Below are 17,079 nucleotides of genomic sequence, written 5' to 3'. Positions count from 1 at the left end.
TTTACGGGTAGTGTGTGAACTCTCTGATTCCGGAAAATCACTGGCAGTGTGAATGAACCAAAATCAAACGAACCCGGGTCAGATCCCGGGTCACTTTATCCGTGTATTTTCCGGAATCTCTGAGTGAAAGTGGCTTTACAGTGGCAGTCTGACGGTTAGAGAAATGTGATCAGCATTTAGCAAAGGACTTCCATTACAATTTACAGCAAGTAAACAAATTGCAACTTGTCTAAAACTGTCCTGCATCTAGGATGACTGCTATCCCAAATGAACTGCTGCTATCTGCCATTCCTCTTGTAATGTCTTTTCCAAATATTTACCCACATTCATTTCCAATCAATGGTCACATTCTGTTAGTCATTTGCTCTAAAAATCTATACATTTGGTCTTCGTTCACAACGTGAACAACTATATGGACAGTCTCATTACAGTCTTTAGAGTACATTTAAACCGAATAATTAAAGGAACCACTCAAGCTCTCAGGTGTTTTTAGACTGCTGAACAAGGATATGGATCTGAAAACCACTCGGCGCGAGGTAGCGGGGCCTCATTTGACGGAAAAGGAATGTGCCATTTACTGAGTTCAGTGAAGTGCAAGAAACGAGAACAACACTTGAAACAGAATCTCTCTGCAGCTGCTAAGCATCTTGATGACACGTTTCTAATAACTAGAATTCTCCCACAGCATTAAGAGGAAAAACTACTGAATTACTTTACAAGTTTTTAGAGTACAAACTGAGGAATTAAAATTAAAAACTTATTCCACACATTTACGCCACATAGACGAATGAAACCTTAATTTGCGATGCTAATTTGTTGCTACTACTCACCAGTCCAAATCAAATGAGCCCACTTCCAAGTCTCAGTATTATTAAATCAAATCCCTTGGAAAAGTAACGGCACACCTCTCCTCCACAAGCCACATGATGTGAGGTATCATTCATGTCTAGCACAAACAAGTCGATTAAATGATGTATGAAACAATAGTAAAAGTGACACCTTAAACATCCCTAATTGTTGAGTAAAAATTAAGGCTGTGTCAGAAATTGCATAATTTCTGAATAGGTACTTCTACTCAACAACCGTTAAAAAAGTATGTTCTAGTATTATGTATTCTGGACATACTACATTAGTCATGTTGACCTACACAATCGATTCTCTGTGATTCACAACCATGGGATAGTAAAGTGGCCATCAGTTGTGCACTGGATGTGGTAGGTTATCCGGGTACTTATTGCCTAATGTTTTATGAATATTGTGAATTTGTATGCACTACTCGGCTCACATACTGTTTTCCATCCAATATGCAGTATTTCCACGTGTGCTCATATAAACCCTGTTGATGGTACAGTACAACAAAACAAAATCAGACTTACTTTAATCACCACACACCTTTAACTTTCCACATACAAATTCCAAAGGAGACTTCTATCTGATCACCAGCCCTTGCAGAGAGATAACCATAATATACAAGGGAACAGTAAGCTTGTAATCAGACAAGCCTTTGATAAGATTGCGTTCCACCGCAAACCCTTTTCCCTTCAAAAACTCTCCAGAGTCCAGAAGTACAATTACCCTCCCACACATCCACTATTAAAACATGTTCAAACATTTAAAAAATGCTATAACTATGTAAAACATGCTTCCTTTGATCGATAGACAAAACATTCATGCCCAAAAAATGCTTTGATAATGCAGTCATCAAAACAAGTAAACGTGTACAATAATAATAATAAGGAAATGCATCTATGGACCAAAAAGGCATCTTAAAATATGCAAATGATAACAAAAGCATGCTTTTTTTTTTTTTTTTTTGCATTTCTGTTTTAACTTGAGGATTTCTTAGAAACAATTTTGTATGTAGCCTAGTTTATTCAGTGCCTCATAAGGAAAAAACTGAATATTTATAGACAGTCTAACTTATTCATATTTAATGCAAGTTCATATGGGTTTTAGTGGTTCAGTACCAGAATATAAACAGTGGTGACTGATGCTGGCCAAAATTAGGTTGGTATATAAAAAAAATACAGATTAATATACAAGAATGATGAATGAGCATTTATTATGCCTTTTTGTGCATTTTCAGTAAACTGTGATGAATAACCACTTTTGATAAATGGAAAATTAGCTAATTAGCCTAAAAATAAAGTCAAGCATTAGAGGAAACGTTGGTCTGTCACTACTAAAGAGATAGTTCACCCCAAAAATGAAAATTGAATTCTGTCATCATGTACTCTCCCTCATGTTGTTCCAAACCAGTATGAGTTTCTTTCTTCTGTTGAACACAAAAGAAGATATTTTGAAGAATGTCGGTACACAAACAGTTGATGTACCCCACTGACTTCAAAAGTATTTTTTCCCATCAACTGTTTGATTACCCACATCCTTCAAAACATCTTCCTTTGTGTTCAGCAGAAAAGAGAAATTCAACTTGAGGGTGAGTAAATGATGACAGAATTTTTATTGTCAATATTTCACCCTTTGTGAGCCACTGGATCTCACACAATTGCTATGGTATGTCTTCAGAAGACTTGGATGTAGTGTAAGAGTTGTATTGTTTGGTGCATTTCGCTCCTTTCAGAGCTTAACAGCCCCTGGTAACAACATTGATTGTATAGAAAAAATGAGATTCTTTTGTGTTCCAACAAAGGAAGAAAGTCATGCATGTTTTGAGTGACATGGTGGTGATGGCGTTGTTCCTTTAAACTCATGTGATGGTGCGGTCAGGAGTTGCAGTCAAGCTCAAAGAGCTTGCTGAAGTGCACAAGACAGGATAAGGTTACACAAGGACATCTAAAGTCATCGTTTAATTTACGAAACTTGGAAATGCTACAAACCAATAGCAAAGAATTCTGAGGGTTTCAGCTAAGTACTGCCAACATAACATCTCCGTGTCCAACATAAGACAGAGCTACTTCTCTTGAGTTTTTAAACCTAAATAGTCCAGTCATTTTATGAAAAAAGGTTGAACAAATTGCAACAGAAGCAAACTCAACTGATTTTGTATCCTCAATACGTCCTGAGTAAGGGGGAAAAAAAGCCCCGAAGAATCCCATTAGGGGAAAGTTTCGAAAAAGACCCAAATATAGCAGATTCATTATTTTTCTCACGTGAATAGGGTAAAATTTTTAACCTTTAGATATCACCATGAAAATTACTGAGTTGATTACTTACATCAAGACAAACAAAAAATACATTACAAGTTTTTTTTTACTTGTTTGTTAACATGGACAAACGGTGCATAATCTAATTATGTGTGTACTAATTTGCATAAATACCACAGCAGGTCTAAACATTGGGTATAGCCAGGTGAACATGTCTTGTTGAATCTTGTTGACAAATAACAGTAAAATACTTCACGTTAAGGTCTGAATGGAACCCATTACGGCTACCCATGAACATTAATACATAGAGGCAGGAAGAAGTACTTTAGAAACCAGCCTTTATTAATTTTTATGAGATGGGGTTTGGGGCTGGGTCCGTGGGACTGTTTCTGGGGGACGAGTCTGAGGGAAGAACAGGAGACAATGGTAAGGAGAATTCAGAAGACAAAAGGCAGGCAAAATAAAAAGTGAACACCCAGAAACAGTCCCACGGACCCAGCCCCAAACCCCATCTCTGCAATAATAATTAATAAATACAAAATCAGTTGAGTTTGGTTCTGTTGCAATTTGTTCAAGGTTGACCCCCATTTTGGCTTAAAATGACTGGACTAAAAGGCCACATGGAAGAAACAGCATTCTAAGACAAGTGGAACCAAACTATGGTGAAACACACAGTATTCTGTGCAGAGAAACAAACCGAACATCAAACCCTTAACCTTACAAATGATGGACGGAGAACAATGTGCGGACAGTTTCAGAAAACCCCAGGCAACAAATCAGAGCGTCTGTCTCTAAATGAATCTAATTGTCTAAAAGAAACCAAGTCAAACAAGATGACAATGATCAAGAACAAGAGCTAAGGATTATAGGGGGGAAAACAGTTAATGAACTAATTTTATCACTTAATTTTACCTCAGTACGGTCCTTTCACTTATTCTACAGTTATGGGTGTTATTAAACTATTCTTGATTTACTTAGTTTAAGTCGTTTGTCCCAAAATATCTGACAATTTCAAGGACTCTCAATAACTAATCAATCTAAAAAAAAATCTAAATAATTTTTGTCTTTTGTCACAGCAAGTAATAACTTTATGGATTTGGACAATCTTGCAATGCATGGTAACAAACAGGTGTTCAGGGGCCCATTGTTTGTACGTGGATTCCATTGTTGACGTTTTGCCATGATCCAGGATTGTTAGCTTCTTCAAAGAGCATCCCGGAGTTGCTGTCATAGCAACAGATCCGTAGGCTTAAACGAACCTGCTCGGGAGAAGCTTATTTCATGGAAACAGGATTAAATGCATCTTTTTAAGCGGAGGTGATACTTAAAGTCTGTCCTCCTAGCCACTGCTACTTTCTTACAAGAGTACCCTAATGAATCAGGGACAAGGATAATTTAAAATAATGATAATAATAATTTAAAAAAATGTATTAGAAAATAATATTGTAATGTTGTTTAGTCTATCATAATATAGACACGATTGAGGGATTGATTCATGAAGGAATAATTACATAATCATTTTATTATACTTTATTATTATCTGATGTGCTATTTGAACATTTTCTTGACCCTTAAAAAAACTTTAATTAATGCCGTCATACAAATCTGCTCCAAAGCTAATGGAAATAATTGGGAATCATGTAACAAACAGTACATATCTATTATAACTTTTATGTCGTTTTGGTCACTTCTGTTTCCTTATAAAGGTCCAGAAAGTTTTTCATCAGGTGTGTGATGTTCTTTTTTAATATGATGTCATTGCATTGCTGTCTTGCCGCCAGCCAATCGCTGTATTGCTAATCATGGTTTCAAGTATCGATATATCTGCCCTTTCCAATGAACACAAGAATGCGTAGTAATATCAGACAAATTAGTCCAGACATTTTAATCAAATCCACATATTCGACTGAACAACCAAATTATCCAGAGATCAGTTATCAAGATTATATGATCTGGCATCTGTCAAATCATCTCAGATGTATAAAGTGAGGTGCGAAGGATGGACCCCAGGTAAGGAATGTGGTGGTGTTTGTTGTTATTTAGTGTTTTGGGAAAAAGTAAAAACTCAACAGCTCCTCTAGACTTATGGATTTAAATGCAAACAGCTCTGGTTATGGTGATATGGTGACTTGAACATTTTTAACAAGATTGTGCCTCTCTGGTTTTGCTGCCGATCAACTGTTTACATTAAGTTTCAAGATGCCAAGGAAAACGTTGTTTCCATTCAACTGCACTCCACCCTGGGTTGCGGGTGTGAGGGGGAGTGATACCATCACATATCATTTCATTCTGAGAACTTTACTGGAAAAGGTGAGAACTGGAAAACAAGATAGAAACCAAAGAGAAAGAAACAAACCAAACACACCTAATACACGGTAAAAGGTTGCAACAACCAAGCATTAGAGCTGTCAACACACTGATTAAGTTGATTAAGCAAATGGCATTCACATTTATTTGCAGGACATTCCCAAGGATCTCTCAGTATAGACTTACCTGCATTGTAAAAGTGATCAAGAACTGAAGTTTCACCAAAGTCCAGCTTTCCAAAGGGAATTACATCTAGTTTACACCCCATGATGTCACAAGCATCTTTCAGACACTGTAATGCCATGTTCTCTGAGCTGAGAGATTGGCTTGTCTCAGAGTTCCTCACGTAGGCCACTGTTACGGCTCGGTTTTTACATTTACCCGTGGTCAACAAGGTGCCACAGTCTGAGGGCAAGCTGATCACCCCAGGGTGGGCACTCTTGCAGATAGAGGGGTCGTGCCAGAAGGTCCCGGCACCAGGATTCATACCGCCACTGGATTCTGCATTATTCCATCCGATCATGTCTAGGGATTGACCGAGAGAGGGTACAGAAAGAGAAATGGCCTCCAGATCCATTTCATCAGTTTTCATCAGTTTGTTGAATGAGTCCAGCCACAACAATACAGCAACTCAACCAGCACACTTCATCATGGCTGGCATTCCTGGTAGCCAAATACTAGTGGCATCAAACAAGTCAATAAAAGTGACGCGAGTCACGTCATCAGCACCGACAACCTACCAAAAAAGACGATTATCGTTTAATTTATAGATGAAAGTCTAAAAACGCAGCGCTTAGCAGTATATGTCTGGAGAGAAGGACAACTGGAGAGATCAAGGACTCCTCGCGGACCCGCGCGTCACGACTCGAAGAAACGATATCCCACTCCTGGAAATTCATCGATGTCCTGCAACACAACCGTTTGGGAAGAGCTTACGCTCATTTATCGGAGCGCATGTAACGTTATAGGAGTTTCCGAAGTAACGCAGTTCTGTTGATCGCTGAACTCCGTGCGCATCGCCACAACCCGTTTCACCGCGAGACAGCGCGTATCGTTCTCAGTCCTGTCGTTGGGTTTCAGGTTCCTGACTGTCATTGTGTTTAGGTCATACTTAAGTTGTGAAATCGCTCTCGGCTAAAGCGCGTTTGTCTCCTGGACCCTGCCCTATTTCTATTATTATCTTCTGCACAACTCACGCTCAGGGGGCGGAGAAACCCTCTGGACTGGCAGGAAGCGAATTAACGAATCCTACTATGGAAAAGACTTAGGTCATGAATATTAAATACGTAACGTGACGCTATCCCACTTGGGCCTGTCACAATACCCACACTTGCCCCCGTGCGTCCTAATCTGCATACTATCCATCCTAGGCTGCGTTAAGCCTGGTAAGCACCCAGTTTGCACGTCTAAATTAGTTGCTTACATTTAAAAAATGAGCATACAATAGCATAAAAAGTATTTTTAATGAACATAAGGTCCGTTTTATAAAAATGTTAACGAAACTTAATGAAATGTTTAGTGAAATTATCAAATATAAGAGATTGTTAATTTATTTATATTGTATACACATTCTCATATATCCATATATTTTGTTTTATTGTCACGAGTAATAATCTCAGTGTTTAGGCTACTGAGTTTTACACGATTCTTTTTGTAGTGTGGTATTGGTGGTGGTGTACTAAAATAAACATTGTCACGTGTGTTGTGTATAGCTTCTTCTTCTAACCGCTGATTCCTGATGGTTTAGAAGACAAGAATAGTACAACGGCGAGCGCGTCAAACGCCTCGTCCGTTTGGGGAGGTGCGCGCGCAGTCTGCGGAGACTCGCGCTGCGGAGCCAGGCGAAAGTAGAAACACTCCTCCTCATTTCACACTACTCATTTCTATCAGAGAATGACGGGCTCTGTTTCTATGCCCTTCACTTGCTAACTTCCTCCGTCTCGTGGACTCGGATGTGCGTCATTGACTAGGTTGCAGTTGCACGAGTGCCTACTACTGGAGCAACTAGTGCACACGGTTTTATTTAATGCACATATTAGGAAATGTATAATGAATAGGCCTACTTATGAATGAAGTGGATGGAACTTCCTTGATTTCTGGTTACTCTTTACTCTAAATAATATTATTTTTTTATTAATTGGATTCGACATTTAATTCTAAATCTAATTCTCTTTGGAATTTTGTACCTAATTTTGTTTTCCCCAAATTAGGTGGTCTTTGATTTGCAATTACAAAATTGACAAAATCCCTCTGAACCTATCTTGCTTTAACCTTCCTGCAACATTTTCCCCCCAAAATTTTATAAACAATACAACATTCAAAAAACGTTTATTTGGAACATTCCAAGAACATTAAAATGTTAAACTTTAAAAAAGAAAACATTCTTTCATGTTAAAATGCTATTTTAAGGTTAGAATAATGTTTCTGCACCATTCTTTCAACTTTATTTTTATTAACACAAACATGTGAATTATAGTGCACACTTTTAATTCTAGAACTGCACACTTTTACAGCACATCAAAAAGTTGAAAATTTCATATGATTATCATACATTTGAAACACTACATTATAGCTTAAAAAAAACACCAATAACAAATATTTTCATATCAACATTTAAATGAAATGGAAACAGTGTTAATAATACAAGTGGTGTGGGGGTGCCAGACTAGCACTGTGGTCCAATCTGAGGAACAGATTGACTGATGTTACTAATGATGATTTATTATTTCATAAACATTTGTGCAACAGTGTGGCTACTCCAGAAATGTTAACCCTTAAGTTATTTAGGCTGTGCTTTGAGTACTATGAATATTAAATCACACAAGATTCAAAATATAGTTTACAAATGTTATGCAATGGAAAGGTTCATTAACACAATATATGGATTACACCTGGAAATTAAAACTTCCATCATTGAGGGGAAAAAAAGAGAATGCACATCAAAATTCTGTGCCTGCTAAACTTTTTTAATTTGTACTAATTTGCTATACTGTGGAAGTAGGATTAAAATAACTTACTTTCATTGTATGACAATAGCAGCATGAAGAAAAGTCTTCTGAAGGTATTATGATTAATACAATTATAAAAATGTATAAACCAGGGCTTGGCATTAACCTTGGTCTTGTACTTGTCCTTTGGACAAATAAATTGGTCATTCACTTGTAAATTTTTTTTTAGCTATTAGCAATTAGCCATGTCTAAACCATTTCTGTAAAGTAAATATTCAACAGAAGCGTGTCATTTACATTAAATAATCTGTCAGAAACATTTGTATGTACTTTTTGTGTAATTTTAGGGACTAAATTGACCTGAAATTGGTGAAAACAACAGTGATAGACAGAGGAATTTGATAATCAGATCAAATATCCTGAAATTGTATACATTATTAAGTGGATAGTAGGCCTGTGACCATCACCGAACTGTAAACGGAATGAGAATATGAAAGCATTGAGAATGAGAATGTAAAACAATGTTTACAAAGTCATTTATATAATAGGCTATAATATAATAGGCTATAATATAATATAATATAATATAATATAATATAATATAATATAATATAATATAATATAATATAATATAATATAATATAGCTTTAGAAATGGTTAACATGGTGTAGAAATAAAATAGCAAAAACATTTATTAAAAACTATACATGATACAGGCCTATAAGGCATGAATATATTTTAGCATACTGTATATGTACACATATTTACAGATGTAATATGAGGAACAATTTATAAGCTTTATGTTCAATGTATTTTTAAATAATATATTTAAAAAATGTAGCCTATTTCAATATATGGTTTTAACAGTGCTTCACATATATGTGAATAGCCTATATTAATATGTATTTATTAATAGGCTATATAAGTGCTGGTTTATTGGGCTCTATGGTGTTATAAACTACTGTGATGTTTAAAATGTTTTTTTTTATGGATGCATATAGGCATATTAAATAAATGTAGTGATTGTTAACAAATGTTCAGAAGTGTACTAATACACAGCACAAGCATGTTTTCTCTAAACATTAAGGTTCTCTCAAAGTTATGAACAAAACATTCTTCCAGTAACGTTAAAATACATTTTGTTCAATGTTATCTGGTCTTGTTCAAAAACGTTATACATTGTTTGTACAAGTTTTTTTTTAAATGACCTCATAATGTTGGGAGAAAACGTTCTTAGAACAAAATTCTTGGAACATCCTTTAAACATTTAGATTGACAACTGACTTCAAACGAATAAGGTTGTGTTTGCTGTAAAAAGAACATCATTGGAACCATGGGCGTCAGTTTGGTTTGAAATGTGCTGGGGACAGAGACCAAGGGGGTAATCCAGCACCCGGAAAGCGTACCTTCCATGGGGGCCGCCATTGGTTAGCAAGCCATCACCTGCTGTTAGCATTCTATTGACTCCCATTCATTTTTGCATCACTTTGACAGCGAATAACTTCACATCTGAGGCGTTTAAAGACTCCATTTGTCCATTATTTATTTCTAAAGAAATACGACAGTGTATAGGCTCCATTACCTTGTATCTTACGTTATGGCCCCGTAGAAGCAGTTTTTGTAAAAATAGGCTAACGATTGCGTCATAACCACGCGACTCTCTGTCGCACAGTAGAGAAATTACCGTATAGACAGGAGGAGAAGCTTGCAGGCAATCAGGGGGACGTGGAGGCATAAAGTCCGACAAAGTGAAGGGAGAAGCCCATAGAGAGTCATAAAGTTGCTCCTGCTCCTAGCTCATGGACAGCTAGACGCTAATTCAGTGTCACAGAAGTGTGCTTTATGCCCCGTGCTTATGTGAACAGCCAGTTTCGAACTTCGGAGCAGCTTTTCATCTGCACCAAGAAAGGCAGCGCGCTGTCGAAAACAGAGGCTATCACACTGGATTGTGGAAGCTGTGCGACTAGCTTATGCTTCCCAAGGAACCGATTGCCCAATGGGGGTGCGTGCTCACTTTATAACTTGGACATTCCCTTGTTTGCACCACACGTTCTGTCAGTGCAGGAGGAGAGAGCTGAGCTGCCACTGGGTGACTAGTTGCATGGAGACACGTCCCAACTGGCGCGTGTTCTAACCATGGTTTCAACCAGGTCGTATAGACAGCGCGAGTTACAATAGTAATGGCTGAGGTTGATAATAATCACATTAACTATATGATGTAGCCCCCTTTTATTATGCACGCGTTCATAAGCCGGCAGTATTCTCAAGCACCAATATATTGTTGCATTCCCCCCCATATCACACCAGTTCAGTGTTGCTTAACTGGATACGGGGAGATACTGATGGTGTGGGCGCCGAGTAACGAGTTGGCTCTGTGCCAGAGTACATCTGGGTGTTCAACCAGGTCCGGTACCTGCTCTGTGACTCACTGCAGCTTCCCAATTATGCCTACTGGGCAAATAAAATACCTTTACTTTACTATGGTATTCCTATAAATGTTATCATCCACCAAAAACAAACCAAACCAAAAGAAAGAAAAACATTGTACGTTACACATATGATATGATACTGACCTGCGAAGACCCACCCTGTTCTGTCATTTTTCTAGAAGGTAAAGCAGAAGAGAATATAAGGAATACATCGTTTAATATGAGAGTATCTTTAATTATGAGACAATTGAATAGCAAACTTAACAGTACAGATAGGCTAGCATTAGCGTCAGTGTAACTTACATTTCGTGAAACAATATAAAGGCTAACCCAACCAAGAAACAATGATTACCAACTTAGCCGACCAGCGCACATATTAAAACTACTTAAACAAATGTATAACAGTGAGTGATTGCAGGGGGAAGATAAGAAAAAAACATACCTTTATTGCCGGGTCCTTCACATCGCCAGCTCGGGAAAATGGTCATGTTTTTTTTCCCCCTTTCTCGGTCGCGCGCCGACGGCTCAAACGAGCTCTTCTGATTGGTCGAAATTCTCTGCTTTCTGAACAGGGCCTGCCGCTGCCTCACAGATGCACAAATCACTTTTGCTCCACATTTCACAGAGTATATGGTGCAAAAGTGAGAGCGCGCGGAACTTGACATTTGAAGGCGAAAAAAAATTTGCTAAATTTATGCAGGTGTGCAAAATTTGTCCGTGACTTAACATTTTTGATACGGGTGTGTGAATGCGTTTTGCACCATATTCACTGCAGACACTGTAGCAAAAAAGTGGACTTGGAGGACTTCAAATTTATTGATACACATGTGTGGATGCTCTACAGCAACAAATTCCGCTCTCACATGTTCAGTAGTTTTGCACCAAAATACCTGCATATTTGTCTTTCAAGAGGTTAACTCTGTTAAACATCCAATGGCACGCGGGCGGGACATCGGAACTTTATCTGCCAGACTGCCCATGCTTTATTTATTGCATTTCCCAGATTGCAGACCAACACTGAATCTACATTGAATCAATGTTAATGCATTAACCAAAAGATCATTGAATCGATGTTGAATTATCAACATTGTTCCAATATTATTTTAGCATTGATTTTTCAACATTGATTCAATATTATTTAGCATTGAATTTTCAACCTCAACCAAAATGATGATTCTGATGGAATTTCAACATTTAATCAATGTCACCTTGCTATCGGGGTTGTCACTGAGTTTTTAATAATTTGTAATATCTTTGTGACTGTAAAGATGTTTAATGCAAAAGGAATCGATAAAACAAAACTCTATAATAATTCTGTGGCCAAGACACAAAGTGAAAAAAAAAAAATTCAAGCTCTACTACTATGATGTCACAGAGGCATTCTATAGAACTCTTCTGAGCAAAAGTCCCCACAAAGGCAAGATCCTGAGGTGACTTTAATCAGAGTTTGAGGTGAGAAGACTGAATACATTTACAGTCCTGAGAGAACATGGAGAACATAAGAGCCACAGCTTTTGACGTGTTTAATGAAGCACGTTTACTGGACGAACACACTGACATGATCATCAAGTCAAATGACAGAGAATTTCAAGTGCACAAGATCATCATGTGTGGCTGCAGCAGCTACTTTAGGTGAGGAGAAGCATTTGAACTGCAGTTGTGCGCAAATTACTAAGAAATAATTAATTATAATTATATACATAATTTCCACTGCTAACATCATACTGTTGAAACTGCCTAAGCTTTCCAAATATATAAATGCATGAAAATGAATGTGTATTGCCAGAACAAAGAATGTAACTACAGTATCTAGGAAAACCCTTTCTTGAAATTTAATTCTTCATTTTAATGGAATTGAAGAGCGGCAATGAATGGTGAAACTAATTGGATTCTTTACATGAGAAAATTTGGCTGAAATTAAAATGTAAATAACGAAAATTTATTTTATTTATGCTCATTATTAATTCTTTGTCAAATTTGTTCACAGGGCTCTTTTCTCCAACAACTGGAGCAGCCCACAACATTTCTGTGAAATTCTAGGAATATCCAGCGACATCATGCCTCTTATTATCCAGTATGCGTACACAAGATCTGTGCTCATTACTCAAGAGAATGTGATGGACCTCTTGGTGGCGGCTGACATGACCTTAGTCTCAGGTCTTGTAGACGCCTGCTGTCAGTTCCTGGAGTCACATTTATGCCCAGAGAACTGCATTGGCATCTGCAAGTTAACAGAGGACTTTTCCTCCTGCTCAAAGCTCCTCTGTAAAGCACAGCACTACATCCTGCAGCACTTTGAGGAGGTTCTGCACGTACCTGAGGAGTTCCTGGAGCTCTCCCTGGAACAGCTGGAGGAGATCATTGATGAGGATGAGCTGAATGTCAGACAGGAGGAGGTGGTTTTCGAAGCAGTCCTCCACTGGATTAATCATGCACCAGAAAACAGGAGGCAACACATTGCTGAGCTTCTGCCAAAGGTAAAACAGAGATTTTTGTCTTGTTTTTCATTACAAATATCTTAAAACTGTTAAATCAAGATACGTTTCTGTTATTATTTTAATGTTAGTTAAATGTTAGAAATTTTGTTTTGTGGTTTTGCCATTTATATATATATATATATATTTTTTTTTTTGTCTATAATTTAATTTCAGTTAAATTTTTTGTTATTTTAGTATATATCAGACTAAATGAAAACGAGAAAAGGTTTTTAATTTTATATTAGGGTTTTAGTTTAACTACAATAATCCTGGCATGCGGTAAGAAAAGTAAACTTAATTCAAAGGGCAAACAAGTTTATTTTTCTCCCCCTTCTGACAGATTTTTTCTTCTTCTTGTTTTAAGCAGTAACTCACTTAATTTTGATACATTTTTCATAAAACGACTACTTAGTAACAGTCTTGCAACAGTCTCTAAAAGTCTAAACTCTCCCTTGTGCTTCAGGTTCGATTGGGGTTGATGTCATCAGACTACTTCATCAATAATGTAAAGTGCAATGCGTTAGTGATGGAGAATGAAGCCTGCATGCCTGTTATCATCAATGCAATGAAGACTTTGTTTGACCTCAACATGGATGAACCCACCAACTCAGAACTCATGCATCAACTGACACGTCCACGTCTGCCCTCATCGATCCTATTGGCCATCGGAGGATGGAGGGGCAGCACTAGTTACACCAATAAGATTGAGGCATACGATGCGAAGGCAGACTGCTGGGTCAGTGTGACTCAAAAGGATGAGCGTCCCAGAGCCTATCTTGGTACAGCAGTCCTGGATGAGTTTGTCTACTGTATTGGTGGTTGTGATGACCCCGTGGAGTGTTTCAACAGTGTGAGGAAATTCAATCTTATCACTCAGACTTGGCATGAGGTGAGTAATGTTGAAGCTCAACATGTAACTTTAATTTAGCTTCCTTCACTAAACAGTATTGTGGTACAGTGATGGTACCGGATTGTACTTTGACATGGACCATAGTGCTGAAAGATGTGCTGTACTCCACATTACTTCAAAGAATAGATACAAACCATGATACATTTTTGTTTGTGTTCCAGCAATTGTTGTAGCTTAATAATATAATACAGGGTGGGCCATTTATATGGATACACCGTAATAACATGGGAATGGTTGGTGATATTAAAGTCCTGTTTGTGGCACATTAGTATATGTGAGGGGGCAAACTCCTCAAGATGGGTGGTGACCATCACATATACTAATGTGCCACAAACAGGACTTTAATATCACCAACCATTCCCATGTTATTACGGTGTATCCATATAAATGGCCCACCCTGTATAATATAATACACCAGAGTTACTATCATGACTGTGTCAAAAAAATACCATTAAGAAAAATAATAATAGTAATACCATTGTATTTATTTGCAACTGATAGGACAGAACCAATGAGATGGTGTATTGGTGTGTGTTCGCACGCTGATGTATTTGGTGTGTTGTAGGTGGCCCCCACGTATGAACGTCGAGGCTTTATTAGTGTTGCTGTTCTGGACGGGCTCATTTATGCCATTGGTGGTTTTGATGGACACCAATGGCTTAAAACAGCAGAGCGCTACGATCCAAACACCAATCAGTGGACAATGATGGCACCCATGAATGAAAAGAGGAGTTGTGCCAGCGCCACCTCACTGCAGGGCAGGGTAAGAGCACTTACCCATGATTCCACACTCTTCTACTGGAGACTCTTAATGCCCGTAAAGCATAAAGGAAAGGTGAAATGGGGATATGGCATGCATGGGAATAGTTTAAATATGAAAAGGAATATCATAATATTTACTGTTTTAAACACTGCTTTTCTGATCAGTCTGTGATGATTGTGCACAAACATCATGCATGTTATGTTTGTGTTTGTCAGATTTATATCTGTGGTGGTTTTACTGGGACCGAGTATCTCTTTTCTGCTGAGAGCTTCAACCCTGAAACAAACCAGTGGACTCTCATCGCTCCCATGAGTAGCCGCCGTATTAGTTTAGGTGTGATCGCTTATGCAGATCGAGTGTATGCTGTGAGTATTAAACACACATATCAGTTTTATAGTGTTAATAAGCTATGATAACCATGACACAAATACAGAAATATGGAACAATCACAGTTAAAAAGGTTGCACTTCTGTAACTGCATGCATGGATGTGCATATATAAATGCTCAGAATACATAAATAAAGAGTGTATTTATTTAAAGGTTGGTGGTCTTGATGGTGCCAGTCATTTGCGGAGTGCGGAGGTCTACAATCCGCTCACTAACATCTGGAGTGATGTTGCATCAATGTGCATCCCACGCAGCAGCTTTGGCATTGAGGTGAGATGTGGACAGTTAATATCTGTATCTGGTGAAACTATGGAATAACATTACAATAATGATTTGATGATAATGAATATGCAGGAAAAAAATTTTTTGTTGGTCCCATATTGACAATAAGTGGAAAGTTGCACCCTAAAATTGTTGAAGGCTTCAAAGATCAATGTGTTTGACTATAAAAACATCTACCTAATTCAAAGAGTCAGAAAATTCTACTATGTTTAATTGAAGTGTTGCATCTATAAGATTTATTGATGTCAAGTTAAAGAGTTTAGCTGTACATTATTCATTTTCCTTTTTCCTTTCCTCAAAATCCAGGTAGTTAATGGTCAGTTGTTTGCTGTCGGAGGCTATAATGGATTAAGCAACACCTCTAATGTGGAGCGGTACGATGAGAAGACAGATCAATGGTAACTTCCACAAACACTAAATCTCACAGATCATTTCACACTGCATTAGATATAAGTGTAAGTCTAATGCAGGCTATATTTCATTGCATTCACTGCATCTGTTTTCTATACAGGTTTGATGCAGATGAAATGGCCATTTCCCGCTGTGCTCTGAGCTGTTGTGTAGCATCAGGATTGCCTAACATGGCACAGTATGCTGCCCTACGAGACACCAGACACAAGACGAGTCTGACAGTGAATGATCTCCCTCTCGCAGATCTGACAATCTGACTACAAATGGAGTGTTGTGTTTCCTGAATAAATGCATTAAAAAAAGAGGCTGTATTCTAAATGGTAAACTTTCTCTCAGGTGTAGTGTTGTTTATTAAAAAATAACTATATATAGTTATTTTTATATATATATATATTTTTTTTTTGAATATTTTTTTAAATGTATTTATAGAATTTTGAGAGGTGAGGTTTTCATTTAGAAATCAACACAAACCTCATTTTCTAACAACTGTTTTAACAGTAAATGTGCACTAACAGTGAAACACACAGTGAGAGAAATCAAGCCCTTGATACACATCTAGTCTGATGCATTAAGGGTTCTGAATGAAGGATTTGGTGTAAATTGCTCTCAAAACGTGGAGACTGGTAACTAGCCGAAAGCTTTATAACAAAGCTGCAGAGATCCCTTGCAAGGGATTTAAAAATATATTTTTTTTATAAACAACAAAACCAAACTCAAATTTGGTTAAAACCTTTGTAGACATAGCTTTCATGACAGCACTACAAAAACACATAAAAGTGAAACCCCATTGCCTTATCTAATGCTTTTCTTATTGTTGTGGGCTTTATAGGGTGAGTGATATTTCTTATAATACACAAGTGAGATAGACTAGTGCAAATATTACAAATAGGTCGTTAAACTAATATTAGCACAAGTTTTGCCTCAAACTACCTGACAAATGAAAGCCACGCAATGGTGACGAAGGAGTTAAGATGAAGTTTATAAGAAACTTTAACTCTTATGTCACAAGAGAACACAGTATCCGCGCCACTGATCGCAGCGGCAACGAGCTTTGATCACT

General features: G+C 37.6%; 1 protein-coding gene across 1 annotated transcript in view; it reads right to left on the bottom strand.

Annotated features, from left to right (window-relative positions):
• map3k5 (mitogen-activated protein kinase kinase kinase 5) overlaps window positions 1-6,611 on the bottom strand; it is a 54,988-nt gene extending 48,377 nt beyond the window's left edge. Inside the window, exon 1 of the mRNA XM_084431418.1 lies at window positions 5,598-6,611. Coding sequence (XP_084287544.1) covers window positions 5,598-6,003 — 406 coding nt within the window. The 5' untranslated portion in view covers window positions 6,004-6,611. The remainder of the gene's footprint in view (window positions 1-5,597) is intronic.
• Window positions 6,612-17,079: the final 10,468 nt, after the last annotated feature.

The sequence above is a fragment of the Rutilus rutilus genome (genome assembly GCF_951802725.1).
Source record: "Rutilus rutilus genome assembly, chromosome: 15".
Classification (NCBI taxonomy): Eukaryota; Metazoa; Chordata; class Actinopteri; order Cypriniformes; family Leuciscidae; genus Rutilus; species Rutilus rutilus.
This window is presented reverse-complemented; position numbering and strand designations above follow the sequence as displayed.